Here is a 24364-nt window from a genome sequence, read left to right as displayed (position 1 = left end):
CACGCAGGTGTGGAGGACCTTCCCCATGTCCTACCCCTGCTGGCTCAGCAAGTGCTTGGGCCGGGCCAGGGGTGCCCAGTGCCGGCCTTTGGGGGCCGAGCGGAGGCCTAGGCTGCTTTGCTGAGGCCCTGAGCCCCTGGGGTCCCCCCCACAGGCCACTAGTGGCCCCGGGCTCTGGAGACTGGCAGCAGGTTCTACTCAGGCCTCAGGCTGAGACCCCAAGATCCACAGGCAGGGCTCCAAGCAGGCTGTGGGAGCAGGGCCCAACATGTTTGGAGGTGCGCCCATGCAGGCCTCCAGCGCGGCCCCTCTGGAGAGGCCTGCACCTGGGAACTGTCCCCCTCCTGACCTGTCCCTACCCACATGCAGTGCCCCTCGCCTCCCACTCCTGGCAGGTGCACAGCACGGGTGAAGTGACCACCGACTCCAGGCCTGTCTCCCGGGCTGCCCGTGAGAAGTCCTAGGAGGCCCTGGACGTGGTGGGAGGGTCCATCCTGCCGCCCGAGGCCTGGGGGCCTGCCAGGAACGGCTATTGTTTGACTGGAAAAGCTGCTTCCTCAGCAGAGGGGGCCTCTCCCAGGGACACCCTGTCCTCACGGTCACCGGGCTGTGACCGGGCCTGGCTGGGCCATATGTAGCCTGGTCAGGAAGGATGCCTATGGGCAGAGTAGGGCCCTGCCCAAGCCCAGGCCCCACCTCCTCACCTCCCCACCTGAGGATGGACAGTGACAGAGCCGCTCAAACTCCTTGATCCTGGCTGGAGGGGCTCACCTTCTTTGGGCCCCAGCCCCCAGTCAGTCCCGGGGCCACCTGCTCAGGGATGGGCTTGCTGGGGCACAAGGGTGACTGAGGGGGCTCTGCTGGGGGCACTCCCTGGCCCAGAGCACACACAGCATTCTACACAAGCTCATTTATTTCTGTACAAAACCCTCTATGATACACAAAGAGCACCCCACCCGCCCTCCACCCGCCCGCGCATCTGTGTCCTCCAGGAGAACAACTCCCCCCAGGGGAGGGGCGCTGAACGAGACCGGAGGCTTCAGTCCTCACTCCCAGCCCGAGCTCCACTCTGCAGAAAATAAATAAGGAGGCTCAGGCAGTCTGGGCGTCAGTAGCCCCTGGAATATGCTGGTGGAGGCCCCGTGGAGGCCCGCAGCAGCCCCTGGAGTATGCCGGTGGAGGCCCTATGGAGGCCCCGTGGAGGCCGCAGCAGCCCCTGGAGTATGCTGGTGGAGGCCCTGTGGAGGCCGCAGCAGCCCCTGGAGTATGCTGGTGGAGGCCCTGTGGAGGCCGCAGCAGCCCCTGGAGTATGCTGGTGGAGGCCCCATGGAGGCCCACAGCAGCCCCTGGAGTATGCCGGTGGAGGCCCCGTGGAGGCACGCAGCAGCCCCTGGAGTATGCCGGTGGAGGCCCACAGCAGCCCCTGGAGTATGCCGGTGGAGGCCCCGTGGAGGCCCGCAGCAGCCCCTGGAGTATGCCGGTGGAGGCCCACAGCAGCCCCTGGAGTATGCCAGTGGAGGCCCCGTGGAGGCCCGCAGCAGCCCCTGGAGTATGCCGGTGGAGGCCCCGTGGAGGCCGCAGCAGCCCCTGGAGTATGCTGGTGGAGGCCCCGTGGAGGCCTGTGCCCGGTTACAAGTAGGTATCCTCACTCCCCTGGGATGTCAGGCTCTCCCGGGACTGATGGTGGGCTGAGTCCTGGGGGGCTGGCTCCAGGTGGGCCAGGTCCTTTGGGGGCACATCTTGGGGGATACAGGTATCCCCAGCTGTGGCCACCGCCTGCCCTCGGCTTGGGTCGGGTGGCTTGGCCTTCGTCTGCTTCCGCTGCTCCTTCGCTGGCTTGTGCAGCCTGGTGGCGCCTGTGGTTCCAGGCGGGGGGCCCTCTATGGGCAGCCGGATGGAGGGCGCCGGCTTCAGGGTGCGCCAGGGTCCCGGCTCTGCCTCCAGGATGGCCTTGGCACCGTGCAGCCGCGGTGGGGACAGGCACTGCAGCTCCCCGCGTGTCTGCTGCCAGCGCCGCAGCTGGATGAGGTGCTCGCGCTCGATCTGCCGCTCCGTCACCGGCAACTCCACCACCTGCGGGGGACAGGCGGTGGGCACCAGAAGAAGCGCCCCACCCCTGGCCATATAGCCCACCCCAGGGACGCCGGGTCAGCTCCCTGCAGTGCCTGGATCCTGCCTCTACTCCCGAGCCCTGGAGCCCCCCCGCCCCTGTTTACAGTCTGTGAGAGTTGGGGGAGAAAAGACGGGAATCCCTTCGAAAAGACAGAAAGGATGGCATGGCCACGGCACCGGGTTACAGCTCCCCTCACTGCAGACTGGCTCTCCAGACCACGACCTCGCCAGAGCCCCCTTCTATGCAGATGCGCGGCCTGGTCCAGCCTCGGGCGGGAAGGGGTGCGAACCTCCTGCACCAGGAAGGCCTCCTGCATGATCCTGGGGCTGAGGCTCCGCAGCCGCTCGATGGTCTCGTACTGGCCCTGGCAGGCGCGGAGCTTGTCAGGGGAGCCCAACGCATGCTTCAGCAACACCAGCCCCACGCGGAATATGATCTTCACGCCTGCAGGGGGTGGGGGGTCAGAGCCGGGACCTTCGAGGGTGTCTGGGACAGAGCCGGGGGGTCAGAGCCGGGGCCTGCGGGGGCATCTGGGACAGAGCCGGGGCGCCGCTACCTTCGCAGAAGAACATGTCCCATACGCGCAGCACAGAGCTCCAGGGCAGCGTGCGGGCGAAGGCGCACATGAACCACTCGGTCATGTAGAGCAGCGGGTCGATCTTCTGCCGGCTCAGGTGTTTGTGTGCCGCCGGGCACACCTTCTGCAGCAGCGAGAAGAGGATCTCTCCGTCCAGCTGGATGGCCTCCTGAGGGGCAAGGCTGGGTCTGCTGGGGGTGCCGGCCCAGCCCCTGCCGAGCAGCCCACACAGCTCACCTCAGAGTGGAGAGTCGCAGGAGCAGAGGGGCCGGGCATGGGGGGCAAGCAGGGGGGAGGGGCTGCCTGGGGGCTGGAAGTTGAGGGCAGGGGGGAGAAGGTGTGGGCAAGGGCCAGCTGGCACTCACCAGCTTCTCGCTGTAGTAACCCGGCAGGTACTTCTCACAGATCTGCACCAGGCACCAGAAGGCTTGCTGTGGAGGAGGGACGTGAGCCTGGACACTGGGTCTGCGTACCCGCCCCGCCCCCGCCCCCTGCCCTGGTACCTCGGCGGGCATGTGCATGAGTAGCACAGCCGCGATGGGCGCCTGCGCCTGGCAGTAGCCCTCCTCGGGCCGGTGCAGCGTGTAGGCCTTCAGCACCCGGAACAGGTCCTGTTGGCTACAGGGTGGGCGGGTGAGACTCCAGCTGCTGCCCCAGCCCCGGCCCCTCGGAAGGGGACAGGGCCTGACTGCAGCCCCTGGGACTCTCACTGACAGAAAGGTCAGGGGCTCAGAGAATGAAGCGACCAAAGCCGGGTTGATGCCACGCACACCGTGGGGCCCCTCACCCGCCAGGGTCCACGCGGTCCCCCGGCAGCCGTTATCGCTCTCCCCCACCATCCCCTGCACCTGCGCTCTGTCTACCCACTCTCACTGGACATCTGTCTAGTCTGCACCCCTTTCTGGAAGGCTAACCGTCTGAGGAGTAAATGGTGAGGGTCACTCCAGAGACAGCAGACACTAAGCGTGCATCACGCTCTCTCAAAGCCAAGTGTGCAGTCTCCCAGCTAGAAGGTCCCAAGATTCCCACACTTACCACCCGTCGCCCACCCCACCCCAGAGGCAAGGCCTCAACCTCCCTCCCACCCAGGAGCCGCCTGCCCCGTCTGCTCACCCATGCCCCCCCCGGGACACAAACATCTCATGGAAGGGGAACTGCCGGTGGAGGTCACGCTCTATCACGTCCAGCCACTTGGGGTCCCCAGGGGACAGGTCCAGCTCCTGGAAGCAAGGGCGAGAGCACACCGGAAGTCGGGGACGGCTGGGTGCACAGTGCTGCCCCACCCAGGGCGATGCCTGTGCGACACCACCACAGGCTGGGCCTTCCTGGGGCCTGGCCGGAATGCCAGAGAGGAAGGGTCCTGGAGACCCTGAGTGGGGGGTCTGGCTCAAGCAGCCTGTGAAGGCAAATCTCTGCCAGCGGTGGCTGGACACTCCCCTCAGGGCTCAGTCCAGCAGCCCCGCACGGCTGTAGAGAAAGGCTTGGCCCAAAGTGTCAGTTGATACTTGACACCACGCTGAGTCCGGTGCCTGGGCCTCACTCACCTCCTCCCCAACCCAAAAGACAGGTCCCATCCTTACACTGCTCACAGCCAAGCAAGCAGGGCCAAAAAATAAAACAAAAGTCCCCTGCCCAAGGCCCCGTGGCTGTGGGAATAGTGGGGCTGGGTGACTGGAGCCATCAGACTCTGTCCCGTCATCAGATGTCCCATTTTGCAGGGGCTGCGGTACTGGCCCCATGGCAAAGAGTCCAAGGAGAAAGCCAGAGGCAAGGACCAGGGTCGCAGCCTGCTTAGGGAGGGGAGGGGCAGGAGGATGTCCGGGGGTGCAGGCCTGCCCTGGCAGGAGGACTTGAGGTCAGCCGCCTGGGTTGGCGGGGGAGCCAGGGGCAGGGCTCGGCTGTCTGCCACCCACAGCTTCTGGGCTCAGCCCACAGACCTCAGCCCTGCCCACTTCCTCCATGTTACATGGGGCACCCAGGGCCACCTCGGGGACCCCCACTCAGCTTCGGCTAGCCAAGGCGCACCCACAGCTGCCCTGGCGCTGGAGCCGGGAGGCAGCCGCAGTGAGCAACAGCCTGGGGCTCAGCGATGCTGAAGCCAAGTGGCACCTCTTGCTCCCCGCTCCTGGCCTGAGCCTCTCCGGCACCCCTCACCTCTCGCTCCCCGAACACAGAAACTAGGTGCCCAGCTGTGGTCCTCCCCGCCACCTAGTGGGCCTGGCTGCCGAGTGCCTGCCAGAGCATGGAGCACATCGGCAGAGTGCTGGTGACAGAGCCCCATCTTACCATCTGCCCGTCACTTGTCCCAAGGACTAAAGCCCGTGTCCGGAAGAGCTCTGACGGGTGCTGCGGCAGGGCGGGCAGCCACTGCCGCCAGTCCCCCTGGGAGAGGTGGACGTGCCCCCGCACAGACAGCAGACCAGCAGCTCTGGGGCAGGGGCAGGGGCACTGCGTGGGGACACCGCTGCAGCAGGCACTTTCTGGCCACTGATGGACCTGTGTGGCTCTCCCACCACCCAGGCTGACACTCCACAGCAAGAGGGGTGAAGACTGTCTGCCAGGAAGCACTGGGGCTCTCGTGCTCCTGCTGGGCGGCCCCAAAGTCCCAGGGCGGGGGGGGGGGGAGATGGCCCAGCAGCCCCTCTAGTGACCAAGAGCAGGAGGCGGCCTTCTGAGCCCCAGGAAACCAGCTGAGAGTTGTCAGGGAAGACCAGAGTGGGCAGCCGGCACTTGGCACACGGGGACCCGCCGCCGTGGGAAGATGCCCAGGCGCACGGGAGGAGTAGAGGGCACTCACGTCACACCTGCCCAGGCACACGGGAGGAGTAGAGGGGCACTCACGTCACACCTGCCCAGGCGCACGGGAGGAGTAGAGGGCACTCATGTCACACCTGCCCAGGCGCACGGGAGGAGTAGAGGGCACTCACGTCACACCTGCCCAGGCGCACCGGAGGAGTAGAGGGCACTCACGTCACACCTGCCCAGGTGCACGGGAGGAGTAGAGGTGCACTCACGTCAAACCTGCCGGGGTTCTGCTGGAGCTTCACCTTGCCTCCCGACAAGTACTGCCACGCACGGCCCCTCAGAGAAGGTGGGATGCCCTTCTGGCAGCGCAGCCGGATCTGAAGGCAAAGACTGGGTTGTGCCCCGGCCCCCAGAGGCTGAGGCAGCTGGCCCCCCGCCAGTGCAGCAAAGAAGCACACCCACGAGGACAGAGAGGGCGGGGGTGGTGCCAGCTGCACCACAGAGCTGGGCCCTGACTGGTGCTCTGTCTTCGTCAAGAATGCCCTCTCTCCAGCCTCTTGGATCCTGAACTGCCATGGGCACTGGCCAGGGGCAGGGGCAGCCATCCGGACACTCACTGGAATGGCACAGCCTGTAGGAAGGACGGCAGAGCACAGCCCACTGACCAGCGATCTTTAGCAGAAAAGGCTTCCCGGGCCAAAGCAACTCTGCAAAGCCATCACATTTACACACGGGGAGACTGAGGCACAGTGGGGAGACCCCACTCGGACCAGCAGCACAGCACAGGCTGGAGACGCAGCCCTGCATGTTCTGCTTCACTAGCCTCTGGGAGTGAGCACAGGCGGCTCCCTGTGGCGGGGCCAGTGACCTGACTATCCTTGACCTTAAAGAGGCCAGGGCGAGGCTGCCTGCAGGGTGGGGCCAGAGGCCTGGGGGGTCTGAGTCCCATGCTGGCCCTGGGCCCGTCACCCACTCTAAGAGCAGAATGAGGCTTGGGCTCAGGGGCAGGAGGCCAGGGCCGCCTGGCATGGGGGCTGATACACAGCCCGTGTCCCTTTCCCTCACCACTGCCCAGCCCCGAAAGCTGAACAGAGAAGTCCCAGGGCCTTGGCCTCACGCCCAGCTTCTCTGCACCTGGAAAGCCCCTCGGACAGACTGTGGGAGCTCTTGGAGGGACCCAGAGGCCTTCCTGGCCACCACTGCAACAGAACATTTCCCAAGGGTCAGAGGGCATCAGGAATCAGGAAAGAGACAGGCGGGCAGGCTAGGAACAGCTTGGGGCAAGGGTGCCTCTGGACTGTCTGCAAAACCGAGAGGAAGGGAACTGCCCCAGATCCTGGAAACAGTCCCCTGCTGCTCTGGGACAAGGGTCTCCTGAAGGGAGTCACTTGGTCTGGGCTTCGCAGAGAGATGACAAGGGCCCAGAGCCAAAGGGCCAAGCTGGCCTGAGTGAGCCCTCGCCTCGGTCCCCTTTCACCCTTGGCAGGGGCTGGGTGGACCCTAAGAATACTGCTGGGTGCTGGAGAGCCAGGATACAACCAGTCTTCCCACTCTGGCCTCGGGAACCTTCTCAGCAGAAGCGTGGAGATGGAGGGAGGGCAGCCTCTCCCTGTGGCCTCAGGGAGGCTTCGCTGCAGTGTAGGGCTTGGAGCCCACGTCCTGGCTGCCCTGAAAGGCGGGGCAGAGCTGGAAAGAGCCCTACAGGGGGGCATGGCCTCCTGGCCAGGCCTGGACATCTGCCGGGGGCCCGGGATGAGTCCTGAAGAGGCGTTCGGTCCAGGCACCTTCCTGCAGTAGGTATTCTACTTCCTTGCCCCGGCTTCCTGACCAGCGGAGAGCCCGAGACTGAGCAGCAGGAAGCACTCCCAGGGCTGCAAGGCAGAGCCACCCCACTGGCTCTCCAGCCACATCAAGGAGGCAAAGGGGCAGAGGATGTGGTGCTGGCACCTGTGACTAGACCCCTCCGCCAGGAGGCTGGAGTGAGAGAGCCAGATCGCTGGTAAGGGCGCGGCTCCACAGCACACAGTGGAGGGGCTGAGGCGCAGAGCGAGCCCGAGCGTGTGAGGGGCAGGACGAGACCTCTGTGTGTGACCCAGCTTCAAGCCTGATTCCTAGCTACGCACTGTGGAAGCTTCAGTTCTGTGGCTTCTTTCCCCGTCTCACCTTTACCATCTGAAAATAGTCTACTCAGAGTGATAAGGCCGGAGATAGCCAAAAGCACAGAAAAAAAATCTGAAGAGAGAGAGATATTCCACTCTTGCGTCTGGCCCCCACCCCGGCAGGGCCTTGCACATGGTCTTATGCCGGGTGTGCCACTGCCCAGGCTCGCCACCCTCTCCCAGGAGCCCTGCTCACTGCCGATGCTGGCACTGAACCCGAGGTGGCCAAGCTCAGGCGTGAACGCTGCTGCAGCTACCCCAGGGCGCTCGTTGTCCTGAGGCCGTGCCCCTACAGGGCTCCTTCCCAGCCAGCAAGCAGGAGGCAGGCGTCGTGCTGACGGAGAAGCTCCCTGTGGAGGTGCAGTGCTGGCACCAGCGAGGCTACGGGGCTGATCCTGAGGCCACTGGCAAAAGGGGTGCTGGCACTCGTACACTCACTGGGGGTGGTGCTGGCACCCGCGCCGGCATAGTAACGGGAAGGAGGGAGGCGGGCAGTAAGTAGTGAGGGCTTCTGGAGGAAAGCGGCCGGGAGAGCGGGTCAAAGCTGAGGATGAAGCCCTCGGGAGACCTGGGGCAGGCGGGCTCTGAGCCCCCACCCGCGCGGGCTGCTCCCTCCACCCTGCAGGCGGCCAGCACCCACCGCCCAAGGCCGGCTGCTCACCTTCTTGTGCCTCTTGGCCATCCATTTGTCCCAGTTGTTGAGCATGTCCAGCCACTTGGACTCCCTCTGCCTCAGCACCTCCAGCGGAACTTCCTCCAGCCTGTGAGAGACAGCAGGGCTCAGCAGAATTGCCAAGGAGCCAAGGCCAGGCAAGGCCGGGCCGAGCCCACTGCCAGTGCGCCCAGGCCTCTTCCTCCCCCGCCAGATTCCTCAGGGCCTGGTAGCTTACAAACACCCAAGCCCAGAGAGGGGAGGGAACGCCGCCCTCCCTGGCAGGTTGGAGAGATGCCAGCTTCAAGGGTCCAGGGGCCAAGAGCCACAGCGCCGGGTCTGCCTCAGTCAGCAAGTCTCTCCCCGTGACCATGCAAGGTGACAAACTGGACCTCAAACCCGCCAAGCAAATACAGAAATAACGAGCTCACCTCTCCACTCCCACGACACCAGTCAGCTTTCCCCATCACCCCGCCACCCCACCACTTAGTCCTGACTCGGGACGGTCGCCCCACACCAAGTCACACTCCGAGCACTGGGCCTCCAGGCCTCTGGGCAGATGTGGGGCCTCCGGGGACTAGCCCTTCCTCGGCACCCAGTGCCCGCCTGCCCACAGAGGTCCTAGGCAGATACCTCGTGTGGAGGGAGACCCAGCCCCGCCAGTCAGAGGCATAGCTGAGGCAGGCAGGCAGGCAGGCCCAGACAGTCCCGAGTCCATGGGCTGAGGGGTAAGGCCAGGTAGGCTACATTCTCCAAATGCTTTCCTATTTAGCCAACAGAGCAATTCTGGTTGGAAAAAAAAAAAAAAAGGAAAAACAGCTTGGGGTATGCTCTATATGCCCCAAACCTTGACTGATTGCTTTTTTTAAAACTTATTATTGGACAGAGTCAGAGAGAAATTGGGAGGGAGAGATACAGAGGGAGACAGACAGGCACCTACAGCCCCGCTTCATCACTCGTGAAGCTTTCCCCCTGCAGGGGTGAGCGGGGACTTGAATCCGGGTCCTTGTGTGCTGTAGTGTGTGCTCTTAACCAAGTGTGCCACCTCTCGGCCCCCCAAAATACTTTAAAAGCGCCGCCGACTGCAGGTCTTTCACATCTTTTGTTCCTTTTATGTTTTGTTTTGTTTTTCAAAGGGGAGGGTACACTATCCAGGGAGGGCTCTTGCTCATGGAGAAAGCCAGCTTCCAGTCTAGGGTTGGCCCACAGCCGGTGGCCCCAGCTAGGAGCCAGTGCTCAGGGGCAGGCTGTGGCCGCTGGGCCCGGCTCTCTGATTCTAGCGGAAGGAAATGCTGTGACTTTTACTAGCAGAGAGATCAGAGGGAGGAGCCCTGGCCGAGTAGCCAGGCCTCCCAACACAAAAGGAAGGCCCCTGCGGGCCAGGGAGCCCTCAGCCTGGGGCGAGCGAGGTCTCTCAACACCCTGACTCGGCCACCCCTCTGGAGCCACAGACCCTGTCGGAGAGGAGAGGCAGAGCCGGATCGCTGCCGGGAGAAAAGCAGAGGCCACACCTCAGGGCTATGTCCCTGAGAGGCAGCGGAAGTCCAAGCCCACGCATGGCAGGCCACGCCTCCTACAACCCACAAAACATTGGCTCCCACAACAAGTCCACCAGAGGACGAGTGAGCGGGAGGGTGCCCACTCAGCAGGAAGTTCGGAAGCATGGGTGTGGAGAAGAGCCGCTCCGGTCCCCCTCTGCACAGGAGAGCGCAGGGCCCCCAGGAACCCTGGAGGTTAGCTGCAGGCCCACTGGACACTCAAGCCTCTGGGCGGCTCTGCTGATAACATCTGCGGCAGGGTGGCAGCACCCTGTCCCCCAAAGCAGAGACGGGAGCATGATCAAGGTCAGGGCACTGCAGTGATGCCAGATAACAGCTTTGGCAGTTTCAAAGCCCAAACCGGAATTTCACTTGACTACCAAACAGACAAGTCACTTCCTGGATTCAAAGACACGCCTGACTGGAAGCCGCACCGCCGCTCAGTTCGAAGGTCTCAGAAACCAGCGCACCCTCCACTGCTCTCGACTCCATGCAAACTGGAAGATCCGGCCTGGCGTTTAAAATCTCAAGCCGAGACAAGTCCAAGGAATACAGTCACCGCTCAATAGCCAGCCGAGAGCTTGCTCGCAGGAGCTGGTGAGGGACACTCGGAGGTGGCTGTACTCAGCCCCCAGCAGCCCACTAACTCCAGGAAGACTTCTTTGAGTACAGTGGGTTCCTGAGAAGCTGCGGCTAGCTCCTTGTGCTCAGTCCTCCCGGCTAGCCAGGGAAGGTCTCAGACAATCTGGCCAGGATGCTGGGATGAGTGAACCCCTGGCTCTGGCGGGCAAGCCTCTGTCCCATTCTGAGCCTCGGGTTCCCAACGTGACTGGATGGCCAGCAACGCCTGGTGGAGGGGCCCCGGGGGCTGCCTCCTGGCAGCAGAGAAACGCAGGAGAGAGGACAGGGAGGCCGACCACGAGCCCTTGGGGGCTCCCACCTGAGACCCCAGCTCTCACTCACAGCAGCCTGGCTGCTGAGGAGGCCCCACCCCTGCAAGCACTCCAAGGACAGTCTCCAGTCTGCAGGGAGCTGCCCTCTCCTTGGCACTTCTGTGAGGTCCCCGGTAGCACCAGCCTTCCCTGAGCCCGCCTGTCACCTCAGCAGCCCTCTAAGGTCTCAGCGGCGACCGCATGGCCACCTCCTGCCTGGGTGCTGCTCTTCTCGCCCTTCCAAGTCACAGCCACCCTCTCGGGACTGAACAGCCGCAGCCTGAGTGAGGACAGCAGCAGAGGTGCTGGCGGCCCTCATCTCACATGCCAGCCCTAAGCCGACACTCTCCTCCTCTCCCGGAAGCAGCCCCCAGATGTGCTCAGGCCAAGCATCTGCCTCACTCGAGGCCACATCAACTCACGCCCAGGCCCACCTGCCTCCCTGGCTGCTCCTGGCCCCGAGTGCAAATTGCAGCCCAGTCCAGTCCCGTCCCGTCCCGTCCCGTCCCATCCCATCCCGAGGTGAAGGCTCGGCCTCCATGTCCCCTCCGGGGCTGCCCACACCGCCCGAACCGCCTGCAGTTGTCCATCTGGACCATCTGGATGTGAACACCACTTCTCAGCTTTCACAAAGTACTCATCTCTTTGTGAGAGCAGGAAAAAACCAGAACATCACTCATGCGATGCTGGGATTCAAACCCGGGGCCAACGCATTATCCACCACACCACTGCCCAGGCTGCACAGCAAAAGGCATTTTACACTGACTTCCAACAGACTCTACACATGACTGGAGTCTGCTCCGCACGGCAGGCACGCTCCCACTGCCCTCGTGGGCTCCTATCTGCCCTCTGACGTGTCCACTCAAGTTCATAGTTCTCAAATCTACTTTTCTATTTACCTATTTATGTCAGCCAGAGCACTGCTCAGCTCTGGCTGATGGTGGTGTGGGGCATTGAACCTGGGACCTCTGGAGCCCCGGGTAGGAGTCTCTTTGCAGAACCGTTATGCTGTCCCCCTCCCCTATTTTCCTTCATGCTGAACAAAATCTCGAACACAGGTCTCAGCAGAGTGATCTGCAGCGAGCTCTTCACAGAACTTGCACCGCCCTCCCTAACCAGCCTGGACCTTGGACTTCTGCAGCTCTGCCTCAGCCCTCCGTCCTCAGCGAGCGCCCCCGGTTCCCCACACCATTCACCCATCTGTACGGCATTCGGGCTCAGAAGCCAGTGCTCCAATTCTGTCTGTGCCCCCAACAGCCTAGTGAGGTGGACCCTAGGAGATTAACTCCTAGTTCTTTCCCATCTGCGAGAAACCTGAGCCATCAGGGTCGGGCAAGCTAATCCCCAGTGGCAGAGCTGGGCTTCCTGGGAGCTGCTTCTGTCGCCCGGGAAGGCTGTGGGGACACCAGGCCACTCTCCAGACACCGCCGCCCCCAGAGGCTGAAGAGCCCTCCTCCAGGGCTCCGCTACTCCAGTGAGGGAGCTGCCCACCCCAGCAGTGCCAGTGGGCACAGTTCACAGGTGCAAGATCAGCTAGAGATGAGGAAGGCCCTGTATGGGGGCCGAGCAGCAGTGCACCTGGCAGAGTGTACATGTCACCACGCTCCAGGGCCAGAGTTCAAGCCTCTGATCCCACCCGCAGGAGGGAAACTTCACAAGAAATAAAGCAGTGCTGTAGATGTTTCTCTTCTCCTTTTCCTTTTTTTTGCCTCCAGGGCTGTTGGAGCTTGGTGCCTGCACTGCTTCTGAGGCTTTTTTTTTTTTTTTCACTTTTTGTTGTCCTTGTTGTGGTGGTTATTATCATTGTTGTTATCGATGTCGTCATTGTTAGATAGGACAGAGAGAAATGGAGAGAGGCGGGGAAGGCAGAGAGGGGGAGAGAAAGACAGACACCTGCAGACCTGCTTCACCGCCTGTGAAGTGACTCCCCCGCAGGTGGGGAGCCGGGGGCTCGAACCGGGATCTTTACATCGGTCCTTTCGCTTCACACCATGTGCGCCTAACCTGCTGTGCTACCGCCCAACCCCCTCTCCTTTCCTTCTTTATTATGATAGAGGCAGAGAGAAATGGAGGAGAGAGAGAGAGAAGGAGGGAGGGAGAGGAGGGAGGGAGAGTGAGAGAGGCCTGCAGCCTGCTTCAACCATTCTCGAAGCTTGACCCCTGCAGGTGGAGATCAGGGGCTTGAACCCAGGTCCTTGCATAGGAACATGTGCACTTTATGGCCCTCCCTCTCCCTCTCTCCTTAAATAATGTGTATTTACTTTATTTGATAGGACAGAGAGAAATTGAGAGAAGAACAGATCAGGAGGGAAAGATAGACACCTGCAGCCCTACATCACTACTCATGAATCTTCCCCCCTGCAGATGGGGACCAGAGGCTTGAACCCGGGTCCTTGCATGGGGTAATGTATGCAATCAACAGGATACAGCCCCCCCCCCGCCCTCTGACTCTTCCCTCTTAAATTGTCCGTCTCTATTAAAAAGGAAAAGAAAAGAGAAGGGGGGGGCACTGCAGGCACCGAGCCCCCAGTAGTAACCCTGACAGCAGACCACAGATTCAACCACTGGGGAGGCCACATGGTGCCTGGCGAAGGTGGGTGGGAAGCAGAGAGCTGGGGTCTGGGTTTCCACCCCCGTTGCTCCAAGGCCATGGACAAAATAGTCCCTCCCCAAGTCTCAGCTTCTTCACCTTTAAGTGAGACCACCACACGCTTCATACGCTCTGTGGCAGGAACAGGAATGAGTGTGTCAAACATACCCTTCTAGTCAGCCAGAGCGGGCACCGAGCATGCAGAAAGCCAGAACAAATCTTCCTGACAGAGCAGGACCCACAAGTGACAAGTGACAGCTGCTGTGACCAGTGTTTGCGGCTGACACTCTCACAGCCCATGCTCACACTGCAGAGCAAGCTGGACCTCATGTCACCCGTGGGTTCCCAAGATACTGGCTGTGATTACTGGCCTCTGATGCCAGCTATGCCACATGGCATGGCAATGAGGGGCCCACATGGCATTAAGAACTGACTCGTTTCCATGCTGGCTGGGGACTTGTTCTGCCAAGCATATTAATTCCCCAAGGAAGTTTTTTTGTTTGTTTGTTTTTTGTTTTTGCCTCCAGGGTTATTGCTGGGGTTCGGTGCCTGCACTACAAATCCACTGCTCCTGGAGACTATTTTTTCCCATTTTGTTTCCCTTGTTGTTGTGCTTGTTGTTGTTTTGTGTTTTTTTTTCCCTCCAGAGTCATTGCTGGGCTCGGTGCCTGCACCATGAATCCACCGCTCCAGGAGGCCATTTTTTCCCCTTTTTTGTTGCCCTAGTTGTTGCAGCCTCGTTGTGGTTATTATTGCCATTGTTGACGTTGCTTTGTTGTTGGATAGGACAGAGAGAAATGGAGAGAGGAGGGGAAGACAGAGAGAGAGGGGGAGAGAAAGATAGACACCTGCAGACCTGCTTCACCGCCTGTGAAGCGACTCCCCTGCAGGTGGGGAGCCGGGGGCTCGAACCGGGATCCTTACACCAGTCCCTGCGCTTTGCGCCACGTGCGCTTAACCCCCTGCGCCACCGCCCGACCCCCTCTTGTTGTAGTTTTTATTGTTGTCATAGCTGTTGTTGTTGTTGAATAGGACAGCGAGAAATGGAGAGAGATGGGGAAGACAGAGAGGAGGAGAGAAAGACAGACACCTGCAGACCTGCTTCACTGCTTGCAAAGAGACTCCCCTGCAGGTGGGGAGCCAGGGGCTCGAACTGGGATCCTTACACCAGCCCTTGCACTTTGCGCCATGTGCACTTAACCCATTGCACTACCGCCCGACTCCCGGAAGTGGTTTTATTATCTACATTAGTAGACAAAAAAAGTTAACATGACTGAGTAACCTGCCCAAGGTCACACAGGCCAGAGGAGAGGCTGTCAGCTGAGCACCAAGCCAGCCAGTGAATTTCGAGGACCCCAGCACCTGTCACAAGTGTCACCCCTCCTCTGTACCCGGCTGGGGCTGAGAGTGAGGGGGACTGGGAAAGGACACACAGGGCACAGCCAACCATCGAGCTGGGGGACGGGACAGATGGGGCTCTCCCCCTCAGAGCCGGGGCGGGGACAAGAATCAGGCCCAACAGAACCTGGCCTGCTTTGCAGGGATCCCAACTTCCGGAGCTCAGTGACCTACCTCAGAGGCCGATGGCTGAATGGTGACTGCAGGAGTGGGGTGCGAGGGGGGACTGGCAGGGGGCAGGGGCAGGTGAGGACAGTGAGGACAACGAGTGAGGTCGCTCTGTGAATCCATGAGAAAGTGAGGTCCTAGTGCCTGGCAGCCAGGCCTGGAGGGAGGGTGACATCCAGGCTCCCCTGCCCCTGCAGCCAGGCCTGGGCCTCCTCCCTCTCCATAGGAATTCCCTGGTTCTGGCCGCCCAGCCCTGGGTCAGTGCACACGGTAAACAGGTTCCCTCTGCCCGCCACTGACCGAGGGGCCTGGCCCTCTGCCTGGCTCCACCCCGCTCCGCACTCCTGGTCAGCCAGGGCAGCACCGAGCAGGCAGGATGCCCGGAACAGCTCTCCCTGACAGACTCAGCAGAGCAAGCCTTCCCAGTCCCCCGCAGGCAGGGCAGTGCTCGGACCCCAGATTATAACTCTAGTGCGGCCCCCTGGCCACCCCTGCCAAGCCGCCAAGCTGCTAGCTCTTGTCCAGCAGTCTTGACTCGTGGATAGTACTGGGTCCTGGGCTGAGGAGAACTCAGCAGCTGAGGCACCTTCTTGCTATGCATGCAGTCGGTCCTGGCACCACCTGGGAGGCACTCCAGCACCAAAGGAAGCACTGCAGCTGTGGTTTCTCCTGCATCTGTCTCTCTCTCTCTGGGTGAAATCACAGGTGTGAAGCCCTAGCTACACAAAACAAACAACAAAAGGAAACAAAAAAACAGAAGGAGAAGAGGAGGAGGAAGAAGAGGAAGAAGAAATAGCTGGCTCTTCCTCTGCCCAGACTCTCAGGGCTCCCCACTGCTCCGTGCAAGCCCCACCGTGGGCCCTGGCTCCAGGCCCTCCTCTTCCCCTGAACACTGCTCTACCTCCAGATGGCCAGCCCTCAGCCACCCTCCCTCACCCCTACCCCCACTCTAACTCAGCCTACTCGTCTGCAGGGCCTGCTTCAGAGCCCCTCTGCGCTCAGCGATGACCTGTCCTGCTCAGCACCTCCTTACACCACACAAGCGCGCACATACGCACGCACACGCACACGTGTCAAGAGCCTACCCCGTGGCTGAGCTCCAGGGGTGAGGAGGTCAAGCCGGCAGAGAGGAGGCAGGAGACGCACAGAAGTGGGCACTAGGTGCCAGCACACTGCAGCCCCAGGGGGTAGGGGTCTAGGGGAGGTTTTTAAGGGGGGGCTGACCTTTGAGAGGTCCTTGGAGGCTGACAGGAAGTAGCCAGGAAGAGGAAAGGGCAGGGCAGCAGAGGCCCAACAGGTGGAGAGCAGGGCAGCATCAGGAGTAGTCGGCAGAGCAGGCCGAACTCTCAGTTCCAGGACAAGGGCTGAGGCCTGGCTCCCAGCAGCCCCCGGGCCCCGTCCCTGAGGGCAAGGGCTCTGCAGCCTCACTATGGGTCCATAAGATCGTTTTCTCAAGAGAAGGGGCGCTGACCTCTGCCAGAGAGCACAGAAAGGGCCTGATAACGGGCTCCCCACTCTGACCTGACCCTCACCCTGGGCCCTGCTCTGAGCCCAGCACAGCTAGGCAGATGCACTCGATGCTGCCTTTACCACACTCCGGCTCCGACATTCAATTAACAGAACTGAGAATCTATTATGACACTCGCCAGGCACTTAACTGCCAGACATGGTGCTCGGCACTTGACCCACATTATTTCACTGAACCTCGGCAAGTCCACGAGAGAGATCCTCTGATTATCACCAGTTTGCACAAGCCCGTGACTACGCAAGGCCCAGGGCAAGCAGGGGGGTAGGCAGGCTCGGCTCTACCTCTCACCCCTACCTCTGGGGGCCGCACCTGGGACTTGGTGTCTGTCCCTGCACACGGGGGTGACAACATGGCTGGCACGGCGCAGATGCACCGGGCCCCCCCCCAGGAGCCTGGCGCACTGTGAGTCGCTCTGTGAGGCACCCCCCACCCCAGACTAAGCCAGGAAGGTGGAGGGGACGCACAGAGAGGAAGCCCAGGACGAAGGTCGGCCAGGAACACAGGAGGGGGTGGTCCTCTGAGCAAACCCACTGCCCTCAAATGCAGGCCGCACAGGGCGGCTCTCTGTGAAGAGTGTCCCTTCACCTGTACTCACTTCTGCTTTCTCTTCACAGGAGGAGGAGAGAGCAGGTGGGTGGGTCCTTAGATCCGGGCCTCCGAGTCAGAGCCACCTGAGGGCTGTGCTGCAAATGACTCAGCCAGGAGCTGCCGGGGATTCCCACCTGCCAGGAAGGCCTGGAAAACTCCAGCGCACCACCGAGGGTGGCTCCCGCCTAGGCCTGGGCCTGGGCCCTGCACTGGAGCTTTCACGCTCACGCCGCTCTGTGCGCTGTGGTGACAACACATCTCACATAGTTTCAGGAGTTAGTACAACTGCTCAGTGAGATGCCGAGACCATGCTGGGCGGGCGGGGGCGGCCGGGGTGCTCTATCATTCTGCCGGATGCCCGAAGAGGGCCTCTCAGAGAAGACCACACGAGAACTATAAAGCACCACGGGCCACGGAGCCCTTGCTTCCGGCGGGGCCGTCAACACCACCCTTAACCTCATGACACCCACCTCCCACTGCCAGCACCTGGCCCACTTACAGATGCTCAGGTCACAGGCCTAGGAGAGTCATCTGAAGCAAGGCCTGCGGGCGTCTTCAGTCCAAGTTCACGGCCCACCCCGCCCCCATCTTCTTTCTGGGTGAAAGAGAGGCCGAGGCAAGGGGGGGCCGCACAGCTCTGCCCAGTCAGGGCCCAGAGGCATGTAGAGAAGTCAGGCTCCCCGTGTGCCTGTGCCCGGCCCCCCGCGAGCCTAGGTCACCGCCGGCTCATCTTCGGAGTACGTGAGAGGAGCTGGGGCAGAGCGAGCGCGAACGATAGCAACAACTCGAGAAGCCCACGATGGCAAGCACAGAAAGGTGCGGCTGCGCAGGAGACCTGGGGCCGTGCTGGGGCAGGGCGGCCTCACCAGTCCTCAGCGAGACAGAAAGCTGGGCGAGTCCCATCACCTCAGCTGTCTATAAGCAGGGTGAGTAGAGGGACCGTGCCCGCCGCTCCTGAGGCGACAGTCCTCTCGGCACGCACAGGCCAGGACGCGAGGCCGTCACAGCACTCTGATGGTGGTCACTGTCCCACACGCACAGGGGTGGAGTCGGCCATAAGAGAAAAATCCCCAAAGGGGCCGGTCCGGGGCACATAAATTACGATGCTCAAGGACCCAGGTTCAAGGCCCTGGTCCCCCCTGCAGGGGGGAAGCCGCACATACACTGAAGAGTGCTGAAGGGTTCGCCACCTGCCCCTTCCCTCTGGATTTCTCTCTGTGCTACAGAAAGGAAGGGAGGGAAGGGAAAACAGCCGCCCGGAGGAGGAGGCCATCACGCAGGCACCGAGTGCCACGATACCTCTGGTGGCAGTCAATGCTGTTGAAAATCCCCAAAGCATTCTTCACACGGAAGGCCACGCTGTGTGTGTGTCGGGGTGGAGGCTGAGGAGGAGGAAGAGCAACCAACTCTCTAAGTCCACTGGTCAGTGGCCAGAGAGGCCCAGAACCCGGGTGACCTGGCCAGCAGCCAAGTTTACACAGCGCTCCTAACCCCAGCCATTCTGCTCATCTTCCTGCCCGGCCTTTACCTCTCAGAGGAACGTCTGGCCGCCCACCCTGAACGGAAGCGGGGCTGCACACGGTGAGCTCTGGAAGGCGGGGAGGGGCCGAGCCAGGCAAGCACCAGCCAGAAGCAGAGCCTGTGCACGCACACTGGCCCGAGGGTCTGAGGAGACAGCGGTGGTATCCGCAGTACTGAGGCTTGGGCACTGCCCTGGGGCCCAAGTCCTCCTGCTCAGGTCCTCTGCTCTCCCCACAGCTGATGCTGGGGACTGAGTCTGGGACCCCGAAGCCTCAGAGCCCCAGACATGAAAGCCTTCCGCAAGACCACTAGGCTCTCTCCCCGTCAGGACGGCTTCTCCCCAGCGGTGGGATCCCTGCCAGAGAGCCACAGGCCTGCCGGGGGCCTGGCCCTGCAGGTCACAGGGATCAGCCAACACAGCCACCATGGTGGAGACGGTGGGTCCTGCTCTGGTGGGCGGAGCGGCCTGGCCCGGAGGCCGGCTGGCTCGCAGTGAGGAAGGCGAGGCAGTGCTGTGTAGCCCGGGCAGCTGCAGGTGGAGTGCAAAGCCCCGGCTCCACTGCTCAGGCCTAGGATCCTCACCTGCTCACGGAGCACAACTCCAGCCTTCCGACGGGCACGCAGCCAAAGGCAGACTATCCGAGTGAGCACCAGGCAGTGCTGGCATCGGGAGCAGTGCGGGGGGGACTCTGGGGGGGAGCACTAGACCTGATTATGCTTCCACGGCATCCCCAAGAGCCCTCCTTCACCGGGGCTGAAGCCTGCCTTGCCCCACGCCCTGGGTGGGTGGGGGGAGCAGCTTCCTAACTCCTGTACCGGGTGTGGGGCCTGGGCCTTGAACAGCACCTGGCACTCAGCCTGCTGCCCTTTGGCAAGGCCCAGTCACTGGCTTCTGCATCAAGGAACAGGTTCCAGTCCCAGTCCTGCCAGTGCGTACCAGCTGGCAACCCCTGGGCACTCTCCTCTCAGAGTCTCAGTGTGCTTATCTGTGGGCTAGGGAAAGCATGCTCTCGGGGGGTGTGGAGACTCAGCAATGGCTCAGGTCCACTCCTGCCCACAGTGGGTGGCCTCACCGATGCGACACGTGCCGTGACAGCCAGAGATGGGAAGTAGGAAATGAAATGACAGGCGGCCAGGAAGTGGCACAGCATGTAGAGTGCTGGACGTGCAGGCACGAGACCCCAAGTTTGCTCCCTGGCACCATGTGCCTGACTGGTGTTTTGCACCGCTCCTTTTCTATCCATCTCCATCATGTGCAGTAAATAACTTCAAAAAATGAAACGAAAAAGCAGAACCGCCATCTACCCTAGTCTCTACAAGAAGGTGAGGTCCATCCTTAAAGGCTTACTGTGAGCAAATTCTTTTCAAAATTTGGCTTATCTCACAAAGACCACACCAGACCAGTCACTACAACTGCTTCACTATGAGAAGCTGGCTCTGAAAAGCGAAGCCCAAGCTCCACAGGTGGCCAGACAGTCGCACCTGAGGAGGGGCCGGAGCACCGTCTCTGCTCCACCAGGGTGCGGACAGACTGGGCGCTGGGCCGGAGCCAGGTCTCACGGGCCTCTGGAGGTCCAGTTTCAGACCCTGGTGCTCGGAGAACAAAACATGGACAGGCCCCAGCACCACCTTATCTCTTTCCCACAGCTTAGGATTTCCCAGCAGAAGACACGCCGGCACCTCCCCAGGGCGGCAGCCGGTCCGCTGGCCCCCTCCTTCACCAAGTCAAGTCTTGTCTGAGGCCCAGAATACCCACAGGGCCACCAAACCAGATTTTCCTCTGAAGCTAGAGGGAGAGAAAGAGAAGAAAATGGGGGGGGGGGCACTTGGGCCCCAAGCACGCAGCTAGCTGCCTCCTTCTGGATGGGCCACCCGGGGCCCAGCCTACGGCCGGCACCATGCTCTCCCGGCACTGCACTAGTGCGAGAAAGAGGGTGCTCTGAGCTCACCAACTGGGCAAGGGAGTGGGGAGGCAGGTGCAGGCCTGTTAGGAGTACCCTGGCCCCTCCCCAACAAAAACTGGCACAGACCAAAGCACAGGGATGCCAGCTAAGCCAGTTCTACGATATTCAAAGCCATGAGGATTGCCAGAGTCGGTCAGAAGTTGTAGAGGGTTCAGGGACGGGAGAACTGAGTCAGCAGAAGACAAGGCTGTTATTCCAGATGTTTGAGTTCAGCTCGGATCCCTGTCTCCTCTAACAGGAAGTTGACACCCACGGGACCCCGGAGAGCAGAGCTCCTCACCTCGTGTGGCTGACTGAAGCTGGGTGGGGAGCCCCAGGCTCGGGAAGCCACCAGCATTGGCAGTCACGTGGGGAGACAGAGGCAGGGCTCCTGTCTCCCCACTCAGCTCCACAGGGCCTGCAGACCTGTGCCCAGCTGGGGTACTTCTTCCTCCCCCCCACCAAGGGGCCCAGAGAGGAGCACCGGCACCCCTCCCCCGCCCTCCTCTCTGGGGACTCTTCGTTCTCCGCCTCTCTGGCCCTTCCTGGGCTAAACACCAGCTCGGCCCCCAGCCAAGTAAGAGAACCCATGCTGCCAGCTCCACCGCCTGTGCCCATGCCCATGCCACCCACAGGGCTGGCTTTCCTGGCTCTCCTCACTCATTGGCTACTGCAAGAGAGGCGGCAGGAGTCACGTCAGGGCTGCCGGTTCCCTCTGAGCCTCCTGAGTAGGTTCGAGCTCAGACAAGGCGAAGCAGCGGATAGGGCCTAGGGCTGAGAGTGAGGGTTTCTGGGCTCAATCCGGGGGCTGTGGGGTCTTGCTCGTGCCTGATCTGATCACTCTGGCCGACTTTTTCATAGACACAGAGACAGACAGAGTAAGGAGAGACAGCAGTGCACTAACCTTCCCCCAGTGCCCCTTGTGGCATGCCCAGGAGTGGTCGGTGAGCATGGCAAGGCAGGCATGCGGCCTAGCGAGCTATCCCCTAGTCCCTGGGTTCAACTCCTGACATGGGTCCTAACAGACTGAAGGTGTGGCTAGCCACCACTCTCTAGCCTCAGTTTACCCATCTACACAATGACGGCCATCTAAGCGAGGCAGGCCATTTTCTGCTTTCTGACTTGTCTGTGAGTGAATCTCCCTGGGTAAATAAACACCAGCATTCCCTTCTCTACAGACCTGAGGAAACAGTGAATAAGCCTGGTCTCTAGCCTGCAGCTGATCAGCTAATGAACCGCCGACACCACACTCTTGCCATCGATGGGCCAGCCCTGCCAGGCTCCCACCCAGCTGAAGAGAGGTGCCGAGCTGGCATGCCGGCAGGTTGCTACAAGGAGCTCTCTGTTCTACCTGCTCAGCACCTGCTTTCCTGTTGGGCCACAGGCCACAGGTCACAGGTCACACTAAGGGTCGTGATGAGGGCAGTGGAAACCGCCCAAGTTTATGTAAGTGGCTCTTGTCTCTGGGCCCGTTTCTTCACCTTTATAATAAATTACGACCAGGCTGGTCAATCCCTTAAGACCTTTAGCTCAAACCATCTAAGATTCCAAGACCTTCTGACGCTGACGAGCTCTCCTCCGTCGCCCGACCCCTAGTAACTGCCCAAACGGACCATGTTGAGACGACCTTTGGCCCAGGAAGGCTGAAGTGGACCTTGAGTCGGGACAGAGTCCCCATCGCCACCCCGAAGCCACTGAGCGCCTGTGTTTCACTTCTCTGGGGCGGCACATGGACTCCTCGCCCTCAGCCACGAGACTGGGTGCAGGGCACCCGCGCTGAAGTTCCCAGGACTTCCCCTCTCAGGCCTCGGCCAGGGACTTACTTTTGGTTTTTTTGGAACCATAACAAAAACTAGGCAGGGGACACCCGCGTTTTGAGACCCGTCTGCAGGGTCCAGGAGCCAGCCGCAGACACCTGCTGGCGCCCGACTGCTAGGAGGAGGGCTACTGCCAGAGGGAGGTGGTCCCGCGGGGGCCTCGCTGGCCACACACCGGGGGCACGCTCTCATTTTCTCAATCCTCTGACCCTGAGAGGAGAAGAAGAGAGAGGACCGTCGTGGGGCCCCTAGCAGTGCTCGGCCCCCACGCAGTCTTGGGGGGCGCTACCCCTTCGCCCTTCACTGCGAGCAAGCAGGCAGATTCGGATCCTGCCCAAGGTCACACGCACGGCCGGCAAGTTCACTTCTGAAGCCTGGCTCCCCCGCGACCCACGCGGCCCTGTCCCCAGGCCTGAGAAGCACAGCAGGCTCTCAGTCCCTACAAGCCACTTCCTCCCGAGACCCCACAGTCAGACGCAGCTGACCGTCCCACCCGCTGGCGACGCCCCGGGAGACCGGGACAAGGCGCACAGCCTGTGCACAGGGCAGGACGGGTGAGGACCGGTGAGGACCGGTGAGGACGGCGAGGAGAGGCTGCCACGGGCCTGGGGAGGAAGGAGCAGGGAGGCGGCTGTCAGTGGGGGTCTCGGTGGCAGGCCCTGGGAGCAGGCCCCTCGTCCCTGAGGTGCCACCCGCACCTGCCCCTCTGTGAGGTCCAGGCCTGCACTCCGGGGCGCAGGGTCCTGCAGGGCCCCTCACACCCTGTTGGGAGCCTGGGGTCTGGGGACAGTCCTGGGGGGTTCTGGGGACAGTCCTGGGGGGTTCTGGGGACAGTCCTGGGGGGTTCTGGGGACAGTCCTGGGGTCTGGGGACAGTCCTGGGGTCGGGGGACAGTCCTGGGGTCGGGGGACAGTCCTGGGGTCGGGGGACAGTCCTGGGGTCGGGGGACAGTCCTGGGATCGGGGGACAGTCCTGGGGGGTCTGGGGACAGTCCTGGGGTCGGGGGACAGTCCTGGGGTCGGGGGACAGTCCTGGGGTCGGGGGACAGTCCTGGGGGTCTGGGGTCCGAGTCCAGCCCTAGGGCGCAGCGCAGGTGCCCGCGGGGCTGGCTGCCCACCATGGAGCGACCAGGGTGCCGTCAGGAGGAAGCGCCGCACACCCCCGCGCCCCCGAGCCCCGCACATGGCACCCCCAGCCCGCACCCGGCATCCCAGCGCCGCGCCGCCGGCAGCCCCTCACCCCGCTCCCGGCAGCCCGCAACCCCCCCAACCCGCTCACCCCGCAACCTGCACCCCTCAACTCGCAACCCCGCACCCCTCGCCCCGCAACCCATCAGCCCGCAACCCCTCAGCACCGCTCCCTTCAGCACCGTTCCCCTCACCCCGCACCCCGTCACCCCACACCCCGTCACCCCGCATCCCGTCACCTGGTCACCCCGCACCCCGTCACCCCGCACCCCGTCACCCCGCACCCCGTCACCCGGTCACCCCGCACCCCGTCACCCGGTCACCCCGCCACCCGCACCCCGTCACCCCGCATCCTGCACCCCGCACCCCGTCACCCCGCACCCCGTCACCCGGTCACCCCGCCACCCGCACCCCGTCACCCCGCACCCCGTCACCCCGCATCCCGCACCCCGCACCCCGTCACCCCGCACCCCGTCACCGCAGCCCCGCCCGCGTCGGGAGGCCGGACACGCCCTCGGGCGGGCGGGCGGAAGTGGGGCGGCCGGGCCGGTGTCCGCAGCGCCGTCCGCCCGAGCCCCGCAGCACTCACGCGCCCTCGGCGTCCTGCGAGCCCACGATGAAGCCGAACTTGTCGATGCGCCGCTCGGCGAAGCCGTTGGCCTCCGAGTCGGAGCCCAGAGAGCTGAGCTCGTCGGCGGCGGCGTCGGGCCCGGGCGCCAGGCTCTCCCGGGTCCCCGACAAGCTCCCCGCCTCCGCGGGCGCGCGCGGCCCGTTCTCCCCGCGGCTCTTCGCCATCGCGGCCGCGCCACCGCCTCAGCCCCGCGCCGCGGCCTGCGCGCCACAGCCTCGGCCCCTCAGCCGCCTCGGCCGCGGCCACCTCAGCCGCCCGGCCGCCGACGCCCCGCCCC

General features: G+C 62.5%; 1 protein-coding gene across 5 annotated transcripts; it reads right to left on the bottom strand.

Moving 5' to 3' along the window:
- Positions 1–895: 895 nt before the first annotated feature.
- Positions 896–24345, bottom strand: TBC1D10A (TBC1 domain family member 10A). 5 transcript variants are annotated; one of them, XM_060192824.1, is made up of 9 exons: positions 24046–24345; positions 8256–8355; positions 5705–5812; positions 3804–3910; positions 3194–3308; positions 3056–3121; positions 2670–2859; positions 2403–2557; positions 896–2073 (listed from the first exon to the last, which is right to left on the bottom strand). In XM_060192824.1, exons 1-9 carry the CDS (start codon positions 24249–24251, stop codon positions 1630–1632), a joined length of 1491 nt encoding a protein of 496 aa, XP_060048807.1. In that variant the 5' UTR covers positions 24252–24345; the 3' UTR covers positions 896–1629. The 5 variants fall into 5 exon arrangements, with proteins under 5 accessions (XP_060048807.1, XP_060048806.1, XP_060048805.1 ...); XM_060192823.1 differs by lacking the exon at positions 24046–24345 and adding an exon at positions 20754–21277 and having other exon boundaries at positions 2670–2814; XM_060192822.1 differs by lacking the exon at positions 24046–24345 and adding an exon at positions 20754–21270.
- Positions 24346–24364: the final 19 nt, after the last annotated feature.

This window comes from Erinaceus europaeus, chromosome 6, assembly GCF_950295315.1.
Source record: "Erinaceus europaeus chromosome 6, mEriEur2.1, whole genome shotgun sequence".
In the NCBI taxonomy this organism is placed as follows: Eukaryota; Metazoa; Chordata; class Mammalia; order Eulipotyphla; family Erinaceidae; genus Erinaceus; species Erinaceus europaeus.
This window is presented reverse-complemented; position numbering and strand designations above follow the sequence as displayed.

Excerpts from the sequence above, each read along its gene's own strand:
- TBC1D10A (XM_060192822.1), bottom strand. The coding sequence starts at position 21,076 with ATGGGCATGGGCACAGGCGGTGGAGCTGGCAGCATGGGTTCTCTTACT. Across the intron at positions 5,813-8,255 it reads TGGCCAAGAGGCACAAGAAG|ATCCGGCTGCGCTGCCAGAA; the intron begins GTGAGCAGCCGG and ends CTTTGCCTTCAG. Across the intron at positions 2,558-2,669 it reads GGACATGTTCTTCTGCGAAG|GCGTGAAGATCATATTCCGC; the intron begins GTAGCGGCGCCC and ends CACCCCCTGCAG.